At 37.9% G+C, this 12266-nt stretch overlaps 1 protein-coding gene across 1 annotated transcript; it reads left to right on the top strand.

Moving 5' to 3' along the window:
- Window positions 1-4079: 4079 nt before the first annotated feature.
- LOC149830683 (putative serine/threonine-protein kinase PBL16) lies at window positions 4080-10574 on the top strand. The gene is made up of 7 exons (XM_090015517.1): window positions 4080-4376; window positions 4837-5032; window positions 7430-7740; window positions 7832-7967; window positions 8275-8411; window positions 8520-8643; window positions 10077-10574. Exons 1-7 carry the CDS (start codon window positions 4080-4082, stop codon window positions 10430-10432), a joined length of 1557 nt encoding a protein of 518 aa, XP_089871643.1. The 3' UTR covers window positions 10433-10574.
- The last annotated feature ends 1692 nt before the right edge of the window (window positions 10575-12266 follow it).

The raw sequence follows: 12266 nt of genomic DNA, 5'->3' as shown, positions 1-12266 counted from the left end.
TTTCAATTGTTGTTGAGACAATGTGAGTCTATGGTTGGCAAGCTTTTACCAACCCAGTGGATCCACTTTGATTGGGTTTTCCACGCTCACTTTCCCACTATCCAAAAGGTAGAATAATGGGTATAAAAGGAGAAGATACTGGACCCAGTACTAAATGGACCAGGGTAATCCAGACCTCTACCAGTTATACAACTATACCATTGGGATTCAAACTTGCAACGTCCAAACACAAGGTGACGTGCACTAACTGCTCCTGCCAGACAAGCGGAGCCCCGTTGGTCCCTTCTTACAAAGTTGAGTGTTTGAATTTGGTAGTTATGTACAACTTGGGTTGAGTATGGATCGGGCCCTGCCCCAGTACTCTGACCTTGTATGGGACCCAATCTTTAGGTTTGGATTCTATTTGCTTGGATCCATACTCTAGGCCTGGCCAAATGAAATAGATAGACCCGATACATTTACATTCCAACAACACGGACAGCTCTTTCACTAGCTATGCATAATCGAGTCTGAACCCAATTTGACCAATCCATTTTGTACCCTATTTGATAGGACAAGTCAGTGGTGAACCAACCATGCTTATAGCCCAGGATTGACCCAGTCTGCCTTGTCCTACTTGACTCTTCAAGTTAGCCTACCCCACAAGCCTAAAACTGCATATAGTGAGTTTTAATATACCACTTTGTTCATGGTTGTTGGAATTTCATTAAACAATCATTTAGTGCGTTTTAATATACAATAAACCTTGTATTTTATGCATCACTCAACGAGTATGTGATTCCTAGTTTTGTGGCATAAAGTTTGGTGTGGTGCACCACTATACCAAACTTGTAGAGTGTTGGTGTTTGCTTTCCTACTTGTCCACATCTTATACGGCACCCTCTTAACAATTAGTCCTTTTGCATTACCAAAGTATATGCCTTTTGGAAAAGCCTACATATACTTGGATGATTATGTGAAGGTAAAGGCTTGAAATCTAGAAGGTTGACATATACAATATCACAAAAGGACATAATGGAAATCATCTATGAAAGTCTATGCATTTAGGGGTGCCAATGGTATGACCTGGACCCGACCCGTACCAAACACTATGGGGTCAGGGTTTGATAATAAATAAGAAGGTTCAAATAGAATTCGGGTTGGACCTGAATGGTCTGATTAATATATGGATCCGGGTATGGTTTGTGATCTTTCATACAAGACCTGGGCCCGTCCAACTAAGATTCAAAACTTTTTAATGTGAAAAGGATAAAAAATATAAATTTACTGGGTATGTTGGTCTGGTTCATGTAATCCTTATGGGATCCAGGTATGGATTTTATTATGGTGCACTCAATTGGACTTGGATCCAGACCCAGTACTAGCATCTCAAATCAGGTCTGAGTCAGATTCTTGGGTCCGAATCGAACCCGACCCATTGACACTCCTATATGCATTGTTATTTGTTACTGCCAAATTGTTGCTTCTTACAATCACTGAAAATATGGATATCGTGCAGGCACATCTGTTTGAAAATTCACTCAACCTACGTTAAGAATGACAATATTGCATGCCCACCAAAGCATTCTTACTCACTATCAATTCTTTCTTATTCTTAATATAACCATCCGATATCCGAATCATCTTATACCTTATTAATCAGATTAAATTTACTAACTAATTAAGAGCAATGTTAGTAACTGTGGCCATGTTTCACAGAGACTTTTCACCCATTAAAGAGAGAGGAGGGCCCACTCTCCCTTTGATGGTTGAGACTGCTCTGGATCAGGGCCTTATCCAGAATGATCTTCTCATTCTGGCTGAATAAGCTCCAAGTGAAATAGTATATCGTTGCTGGGTAAACGGCTACCCAAAGAGAGCTAAACTCTCAGCAACCTTCTTTATATATAGGAGGAGGGATTACTCACCAGGTACATTTTAAAGCGTGAGTAGAAAACCCCTTTGAAGCAGGCCGTTTACATAAACCGATCTCAATCCCCTATTTTCTCCTTCATACCGATCCGACAATGGTATTAGAGCCAGCTTCGGTGGTGTGCCAGCTTCGATGGTGTACGCAAGATCGACTTTGAATCACCATCATCGGGACAATCAGATTAAAAAAAGAGAGGTCAAAGATCTTATTATTTTTGTTTTGATATCGGGCAAATCTCTCAAGGAAAGATCTATGTTGTTTTTGTAAAGTAAAAAAAAAAAACAGATCCCATTCAGGATCTGCATCCGTTTTTTAGGGTCTCAATCAACCTCAATTGGAAGGAATCAACCAGAAGCTTCACAGAGAAGCTTCTATTGTTTTCAAATAAAATAATAATACAAAATAAAAAAAACAAAAAAAAAATAGATTCCATCTGGGGTCTGCATCAGATTTCGTAGGATCTCAGGCGATCTCAAAAAAAAAAAGGAGAACAAGTTTTTATTTTATCCTATTTTCTTAAAACAAAAAAAACTTTTCCCGACCTTTGTAATAAAGCAGGAGAGGTCGGTGTCTCCATCGTCGGTATCAGGCCATCTAAAAAAAAAAGATCCCGTTTGGGATCTGCATAAGTTGTTTTAGCCAACCAAAAGCTTCATCGAGAAGCTTCTGGCAGTTTTTGAAAAAAGGGGGGGGGGGGGTGGTCACTTTTTTTTTTGAAAGGTTGTCTGTAGCAGGCGACCTCAAAAAAAAAAAAACTGAAAAGGTCGCCGACATCGGGCAACCTCAGAAAGTAAAAAAAAAAAACATCAAAAGGGGAAGATTTTTTTTTTTTCATCAAAGGGTCGCTAGCGACCTCTGTTTCATTTAAAAGGTCACCGGCATCGAGCGATTTGAAAAAAGGCATATTACCATTTTTTTCAGAGATCTACCAATGGGTTTTCTTTTTGTCGAAAAAAAATAAAAAGAACAAAAAAGAGGAAAGGGGATTACCATTTTTCTCTCTCCACTGCTACATCGGCGACACCGCTCCGGTGTCCTCTAGGCTGCTACAACGCCCAAGTACCTTCATTGATTTTGTTTCCAGTGAATGAGCCGAAGGTGATCAACGTCTTCTCACCGACAATCACAACATCAAAAAAAAAAAACAAGTGATAAAACACACAGATCTGCCCTTTTCTTTTTTTTTCTCGGCGTATGGCCGAAGGTTTTCTCTCTGTCCGACGCTGCTTCTGGCGAATGAGCGAAAACGGTTCAAAATCTTTTTTTCTCACCGCTGCAAGAGTGGCAAGGCTGCTCCAACGACCTCTGGGAAGCTCACACGCCATCGCCAGTTTCTCTCTCTGTCCGGCGAACAAACGGACAGGGAACTCGCCGACTGAAAACAAAAGAAAAAACAAACACAGAAACTTCATCGAGAAGCTTTTGCTGTTTTAAAAATAAGGTTGATTTATATAATGGTTCCTTGGTTAAAATGCTTTTTTGCCCCCAGTATTTTTTGGAAGTTCTGGTTGTATCCTTGTCAGATCATTTACATTAATACCCCTGATTTTAGTTTAATTTACTTTCATATCCCTTTATGGTAAATTATGTTTAGCTCTTTACCTTTTTTGATTATTATCTCTGTGTCCCTCAATTACTTCAATAGTCCTCTTTTTACTGGTAATTCCACAAAAGGACTCGGTTTCATATTTTTTTCTAAAATAGGGTTAGTTTTTCTATTTTTTGCAGAAAACATCCTTTCCTTTTAGTTTCTATTTTTGAGGGATTATTCTTGCAAATCTTTCCTCTGACTTTTATGAAATTATAGAAAAGTGGTCTGAGTATGAAAATTAGCTCAATTTCATTTAAAATCAAAGAGCTTGATTGCCATACATTTTTTTTGTATGAAATCGAGATATTGATCATGAATTTTCTTTTGATTATGAACATGTTCTTTTATGCATTCATGACTGATATTCTCTTGTTATTCTGCTTGTTGATTGTTGGACTTAAACTTATTATGTTATGCCATATTAAAAAAACCAATAATAGAAAAGTGACTAGTAGAGTTTGTGCTACTGAATTACCAAAAACTGATAAACTCAATGACACAAATTTTCATATTTGGAAGAGGAGGATTCCTCTTGTTCTGACTCTGGAGGGCATCGAAAATGCTCTTACTACTGAGATGAGTGACCCTGGTCCTATTGCTTCTGACGAGGTTAAAACCTCATACACCAAATACAAAAGAAACAACATGTTGACAAGAACCATCATGTTAACATATATGAACGATGATCTCATTAGGGTTTTTGAGGATTACCCTACAACAAAGTCTATGTTTGAAGCTATATCCAAGAAATATGACACAATATCAGAAACTCACATTCAACTTCTCTTGGAACAATACAATTCATGTCGTATGCAAGAGAATGACATTGTTGTTGACCATGTCAACAAAATGCTAGTTATGGCCAAGGACCTGGTAATTATTGGGAATGTGATTCCTCACCGGATGCAGATATCTACAATTCTGCATAATTTAACATCCTCTTGAAAGATGGTACAAACTGCTCTTAGGTTGAATTCAAAACACCTAACCTTGGAAGAACTTCCTGCTCAACTAAAAATTGATCAACAACACATGCAACAAGACTGAAAGAGCAAATTACACTTTGCTAAAGATGAACCTTCATGGAACTATAACCCTTCGAGACGCCCCTAATTCAAGAAGAAATACTTTAAAGGCAATGACAAATCTGATAAGAGAAATTTTCCAACATTCCGCAAGCCGTAATCAGCTGCCTCACAGGTGAAGTGCTTCAAGTGTGGAAAACCTGAACACTTCAAGAGAGATTGCAGGAGCCAGACAAAAAATCACACTGACAGAAATAATGGAAGCAATCGGCAAAAAGAGATCTGAGATATTATCTGCGTGATATCAGAATGCTCTTATGCGAACCAAGCTTTTTCTAGTTGGTGGGGTGGACTCTAGGGCAACGCGACATATTGCTATGACAAAGGAGAGGATGGTGGACATGATCGATTACAGACCTGGTGAATGTCGAGTGTACATGGGCAACAACACCTACTTTGATGTTATGAGTGTTGGGACATATCGGATTAAAACCGCCAAAAATAGTATTTTATTATCCAATGTCCTGTTTGTATTGTCAATGAGGCATAATCTAGTATCTGTCCCGACCTTGGTTGCCAAGGGTTTTGAAGTTTGTTTCTTACCAGAGAAGGTCACTATAGGAAAACATGGCCGAGTCTTATTCGATGGTGTCTTTGATTAGAATTAGGGATTGTTTAAAATTTGTGACTCAAACATAAATAAAATTACTTTGACTTTTGCTTATATTGATACTATCTTTAATATGGATGTAAATGTATGGCACCAAAGACTTGGTCATATTAACTTAAAAAAGATGAAAAAACTTGCTGAATTACAATTAATACTAGACTTTGATGAATCGTCATTTCATAAATGTGAACCTTGTATTTATGAAAAAAAAGATAAGGAAACCATTCCCACAAAATGTCACTAGAGCATCTGAATTATTAGAAATTATACAGACAAACATATGTGGTCCCTTCAGGACTTCAACACATAAAGGAATGCAGTACTTTATATCACTTATTGACGTTTTTTCTAGATACAATTATGTTTATCTTATAACTTATAAATCTGAAGCATTAGAAAAATTTAAAGAATATCGCCAAGAAGTTAAAAATCAACTCGGTAGGAGGATTAGAGTTTTACGGTCTGATCGAGGAGGAGAATATACCTCAAATGAATTTGCTGAATATTGCAAACTCAATGGGATTAGACCGCAAACTACTACTCTGGGCACATCTCAACAAAATGGTGTGGCTGAAAGATTTAATAGGATTCTTCTTGATATTATTAGATGTATGTTATCTAACGCTTCATTACCCAAAGTATTTTGGGGAGAAGCTTTATACACAACAACATACTTCCTAAATAGAGTTTCATGTAAAACTATTGTCACAACCCCTTATGAGTCATGGACATGTAGAAAACCTAGTCTAAGTCACCTTCGAAAATGAGGTTTTGTAGCTCATATAAAAGTTATAGAACAATCAAGGGATAAACTAGATACCAGATCTATAAGATGTATTTTTATCAGATATTTTAAAGGATCTAAAGGCTATAAATTCTATCACCCAGATAAGGGTCTAATCGAAAGTAGAGATGTTATCTTCTTAGAAGATCAAAACATGAAAAAAGTTATTCCAAAAATAAATAAAGACGATTCTCTTGATCTACAATATGATTCAGATGACATACAAGAACCTATAAGTAACGACGAACCTTCTGAAATCACTCCTTTGCAATAGTCTCAGGTTGGACACATAAATAAACTACCTAAGTTTTGGAAAACTTTAAAAATTACTGCCCAAACTTTTGAGGCTTTTTTTAAAATTTCTCTAGAAAATTTTACCAATTTATAACTTGTAATCATATCGGGTCACCGTTGGTGTCCCTGTTATACAGGCCATCAAAACTTCCACTTACTTTTTGAGAAAGCAGGATTTTGGAACCAAGACCCACAAAATGCAATAGGAATCATAGGATCGACGCTTAGGCCCACGGCAACTTTGAAATGGGTGACGCAAATCTATCTCCATCATTATTTCCAAGAAGTCAAGCACCATCAACGCACTCAAGACTCCGGAGAAACTCCTCATGAGGAATGCCCCACTATTTTGGTGTTCTTGATATATGATATAGTGAGTTACAGGTGGTGTTTCTCTGATAGGGTGAGGATTCTGTTGGGAGAAATATGGGATTTTTTATGTAAAACCAAGGTTGGTGGGGTTGTAATCACCAAGAAACAGAGGGTGGTAGGAGGATTTGTGACGAGTTTTTGAGGGCGTTGGCTGTTGGGGTGTTCTTGTTCTTTTCTCTTTCTTGATGGGGAATTGCTGTTCTGGGCTGACGTCTTATCTTTGTTGTCCACCTTCTAATCCAAAATCAGGTCAGCGCTTCTTGAGTTTCTGTGTGTTTTCTTCTTCTTTTTGGTCCTCATTAGCTTGAATTGAGGTTGGTTTTTATTGTTTTTCTTCCTTTTCTTTTTTGGCTTATGGTTGGTTTTGTATCATATGCCTTGGACTGAAACAAGTTGGAGAATTCAGTTCTCCTGGTTCTTCTTTTTTTTTTTTTGTCACTGTTGAAATCTGGACTTTTTCTTTTTCTTTTTAATATCTGCTTTGCTTTTAGGTTTGATTGGTCAGTTGGCAAGAAGGTGTTGTGTTTTTTCCAGTTTGTTTTCATGAGTTTGGAGAAAAAAGGATTAAAGAAGACTAAGATTGGCCTGTGTGTGTGCTGCGTAATTTGATACAGCGTGAAGTGTTTTAGCTGTTGGAAAATTGGCATGTTGGTTTAAATTATACTTTATTAGATGGAAAAATAGGATAATCTTAGACTAGCCTTTGTTTTTCTTCTGTGTAATTTTGTATTTAGTCTTAATGAATGCTTATTTATTGCTTGATGAATGTTTCTGTTTGTAGATTCTTCAAAAATACAGAGTTCAACACAGGAGATAGAAGGGAAGTATGGCGATAATTACCCTACCAATCCTAAAGAAGTCGAAGATTTGCGAGGGAATTCGGCTGCTAACCCTTTGATCGTGTTCACATTCAGTGAGCTGAAGACAATCACAGAAAATTTTAAGCCGACTCATGTTTTAGGTGCGGGTGGATTTGGAAGCGTCTACAGAGGGTTTATTCCCAAGGATTTAAGGCAGGGGATTGAGCCAGTGGATGCTGCTGTCAAAGTTCATGATGGGGAGAGGAGTTTCCAGGGTCACAGAGAATGGCTGGTATATCTCTCTGCTTGTTTTCTATTGTTTGAGTTCATGTATGGCTGTCCCTTCAATTATATTGAGCTGCAAGTTTCTTTTGGATTTGCAGGCAGAGGTTATCTTTTTGGGGCAGCTCTCACACCCAAATTTGGTGAAACTTATTGGATACTGTTGTGAGGATGATCACAGAGTACTAATCTACGAGTATATGGCTCGTGGTAGTGTGGAAAACAATTTATTTTCAAGTAATTTTCATCATTTACTTGTTCTTTGACAGGCCACTAGATTGCTACTTTCCACTTTTTAAAGCTTCCTTCTTAATTGAGGTACTCATGGTTATTTCATGGTCACTCCTATTACAGAGCATGGGTTAGAACGATGTACAGAATGTGTTAAACTACTTTTATGACCCTTACAGCATGCCATTTCTTCAGCTACGAAGTTACTTTTACAAACTGTGTGCCCGATATCAACAAGTATCTATGCATGAGCTACTGGAATTTCCATGGGCGATTCTTTTGCTTAGGTTGATTGTTTCTGTAATAATTGCAGGGATTTTGCTTCCACTTTCATGGGCTGTCAGATTGAAGATCGCCTTGGGGGCAGCAAGAGGTCTTGCTTTCCTCCATGAATCTGAAAAACCAGTTATATATAGGGATTTTAAGACTTCCAACATCTTGCTGGACATGGTGACTGATTTGCATCATCTACTGTTCTTTGAAATAAATTTTCAACAAGTCATATTGTTTCACCTCATCAGTTGCAATAACATTAGGAAGTTGATGTTGGTATTTCAGGATTATAATGCAAAGTTGTCTGACTTTGGACTTGCAAAGGATGGACCAGTTGGAGATAAATCTCATGTTTCTACTCGAGTAATGGGCACTTATGGTTATGCTGCTCCTGAGTATATGATGACAGGTACCACTTCATGACGTTGCAAGATCTTTATATAACAGTTTTCTTCGTCCTGAGCATTGAAACTTGACTTTTAGCTCCTGCAAACTATGAGGCTCATATAACTCGGGACAAGCCATTAGCAACTCATGATTAACCCGAGTCCATCTTTGTAAGTGAGGTCAGCTGGAATGGTTTTATTTTTTCATTAACCTTCTTTGATGACATGATGTCCACATACATCTCCTCTAACCAAACTTGTGATGCATGAGCTTGAGTTACCTGGAACTCAGCTTATAGTCACTAGAGGTTACATAAATTTTCGTAGATTTCGACAATAAAGTTGCACCTCAACAATTTCAGCATTCTTTTGATTGTGGAATTATGGCTTCATGATACAATTGTAGAAACTGAAATCAGAAGCAGTTTCTGTTGAAGCCTAAATCAAATGTCCTTTTCTGGATATTATCTTGGGTTTGTGCATCTTTTCGCCTATGAACTGGACCACTGTGTCAACCTATATTTGAGTTAAAAAAATAAGTTGGTTGAATCAAGTTTCCATTTAAGACAATTATGGATGGTTGAGGTAAGATGTTTAATTATGGCCTCTGGCTTCTGTTTCAGAAGCCAGTGAGTTATTTTTGGCTATAGTTTCACATCCTCTGAGTCCTCTGGTTAGATAGTGGAGAAACAGGAAGAATCTCTGGGATACCTCCTTGACTACCCACTAGGTAGATGTACAATTCCTTGTATTTAAGACATTATAAACTGGAAAACTAAGAAATGCATGCAAGGATGAACACACACACACACACATTCGGCTAAGTTGCCAACACTAGGTATACTTGTCATTCTAGCATCATATGACATTAGAATACATTTTCATATCAAGTGGTCTGGTGAGGATGTACAGTTGAAGGTCATTGTCGGTGGATATGGCTGAAACTCTATTAGTTGCTTAGCCTTTTTCTTTCATTGTGCTGACATTTTTTCATTTCACAATTCCAACCCCAATTCCTTCACTTGCATTCTTAAAAATATACAATTCCTTCTTTTTCCTCAAAACTATGCATACCATAATGTGCCAATCTGCATATAACATCGAAAACTGATAACTGCATATGAAACAGCAAGTTTCCAAAACCACTGATACATCCCATGAAGGACATTATAAAATATAATGCTGTATTCTGTTATAAGAATATTATACACAGTTGAATGAAGTTATATGTCTATCTAATTATTACCATTTACAGTTTAGTTGCATAATGACATGCTTATGTTTAAACTCACAAGACTGTTAAAATTCAGTGGTTTCTTTGAAGCTTTACGGCTGTTAATCTGTTAACCAGATTTCTTTCTTTTTCAGTTACTACTATCATGCGATCTTACTGCTTTGGTTACTTAAACTAGAACATGCTCTGAGAACAACACTGACCAAGTCACATCTTGTTTAGGCCATCTTACAGCTAGAAGTGATGTTTACAGCTTCGGTGTTGTTCTGTTGGAACTGCTCACAGGTCGGCGTTCACTTGATAAGAGCCGGCCCAACCGAGAGCAAAACTTGGCTGATTGGGCCCGGCCTCTCTTGAAAGAGAAAAAGCGTCTACTTAGCATCATAGACCCAAGATTGGAAGGAGACTATCCAGTCAGAAGCATGCAAAAGGCAGCAATGCTAGCCTACCACTGTTTGAATCAGAATCCCAAGGCGCGGCCGCTAATGAGGGATATTGTCGACTCCTTAGAGCCCCTCCAGGCGACAGTGGAAATTCCAAGTGCCCTGGTCCAAGAGGCTAGCCAAGATGTTTGCTGATATCTCAATACCAAGTTGAGAACTTTTACATGCAATGTTGGTTTTACAGTGGAGAGGTCTTCATGCTTGTGTTTGTATCACTGAGGTAATTTTTTTAGTCCTTGCTTATTAAATGTTAAATATCTATATAACAAAATTAATTTAAAATATGATATTCTTTCCATTATATTTCTAGCTCAATGTATGTGTGTGTCTTGATATCATTAAGATGTGAATTTTAGTCCTTGCTTCTATATTTCACGTTAAATATCTATATATTTGAAATATGAATTATTTTCATCTTTGTGACTCAATATTTGTGTCCATGTGTGTGATTCACAAAAACGTAATTGCAGTATTGATTTGCCCTAGTTGAGACCAATGTGGGAAGTCTGTTTCTCGGGTTTCTTAGCAAAGGAAATAAGCTTGCAATATTTGAAAATTTTATTGTTTAAGAAAATATATAATATTGAAGGTTTGCCAAAAAGTATGATAAATGTACACTGTTTTTAAAAAAAAGTAAGACACTGTATCTGCGATAAAATCAGGACTTTTGACAATTGTGATAAAATCACGATATACTGGAAATAGGCGAGATTTTGAAAATATCGCGATGTTATCAGGACTTTTACGGGTTGCGAACATCCCGTTTCACAATATTGTCAAAATTTCAGTGGTATCTGCGACTATGATCCAAAAATATTAAGGTTAGATAAAGCGCATATCTTGGATGGACTGACCAGCCTATCAATAGGCTGCAGTCCAGTCAAACCCAACCCATTAAAGAGTCAACCAATGCCTGTGCCCGGGTGAACCTAGCCAGCCATGGCTCCACCTGGACATGCTAAGCCCCTAGCAGCTCATAGGCTGCCCACACAAATTAAAAGAAAGGGATGCGCCCGGTCCCATCTGGCCCATCCCGTGTCCATTTTCTGGCGGGCTTGATCATTCCATTGAGGTGCTAATAGGTTGATTGATCAAGCCCAGCCTGATCTTTGAGCAGCTGTCTCGTGGCTAAAGGAAGTCACTCAGGCCAGCCTCATATGATTGCACCATGGTCGGTAGGGTTGGGCATAGAGTCCAGTACCCGACCAGGTGCAGGCTAAGCATCGACTGTCTTGTGCAGCCCAAGCTTGATAAGGGATTGGTTTGGTCCATCCCGACTAGTAAATGGGTCATAGGGGAAAATGGGTAACTCAATGGAGCCCGGCCTGATTCAACCCATAATTACTAGTTAGTCTTAAAGGGCTCAGTCCTACCAAGCCTGCTCTAGCCTGAACCTAACACCAGTCAGGTGGGTAGGTGTAACACCCCGATCTGAGACCTTGAGAGTTCGGTTGGTATTACTTCTCAGAGAAAAAACATACAAAGTTCACACAAAGAAAACATGAATATTTTTTTTTTCAATAACTCACTTTATTTCATAATGCTTATCATTCGTAACAAAAGAAAATAACAAATACAAGAATGTTCAATGACAAGAAAGATACAATTACCAAGTATTATGCAGAAGAAGAAGAAGTCGATCACGTCCTTCCTGTGTTAGTGTGTCTAGAACCAACAATTGTAATTATACAGGGGATGAATTTATAACTCAGTAAGAAATAATTATAAGCAAATAAATACTTAAACTTACAACTGTAGTAAGCTCTAAGTCTTTAGTTTGTTTTTAGTTTTCGATACACCACACAAGTTTGTATATTTTAATTATCCCTCCATTATTCTCTTAAAACCTCTATTACATGAAACTAATCATAAGTCGGCTATTACCGGTCATAGCCGTCTGTGGGTCTAACAACCCGCGTATAACATCCAAATTCTATATGTTGGTCAGACAATGAACCATACGCTTTCA

This window comes from Nuphar pumila, chromosome 8 (genome assembly GCF_984573655.1).
Source record: "Nuphar pumila chromosome 8, dmNupPumi1.hap1.1, whole genome shotgun sequence".
NCBI lineage: Eukaryota > Viridiplantae > Streptophyta > Magnoliopsida > Nymphaeales > Nymphaeaceae > Nuphar > Nuphar pumila.
Note: the sequence above shows the minus strand (reverse complement) of the source record. Positions and strands in the feature narration are given on the sequence as shown.

What these genes read in the sequence shown, in the direction of transcription:
- LOC149830683 (XM_090015517.1), top strand. Translation starts at nt 4,080, where the DNA reads ATGAGTGACCCTGGTCCTATTGCTTCTGACGAGGTTAAAACCTCATAC. An exon ending in GGAAAACAATTTATTTTCAA is followed by an intron (nt 7,968 to 8,274) that starts GTAATTTTCATC and finishes TAATAATTGCAG; the next exon opens with GGATTTTGCTTCCACTTTCA. An exon ending in CCAACATCTTGCTGGACATG is followed by an intron (nt 8,412 to 8,519) that starts GTGACTGATTTG and finishes TTGGTATTTCAG; the next exon opens with GATTATAATGCAAAGTTGTC.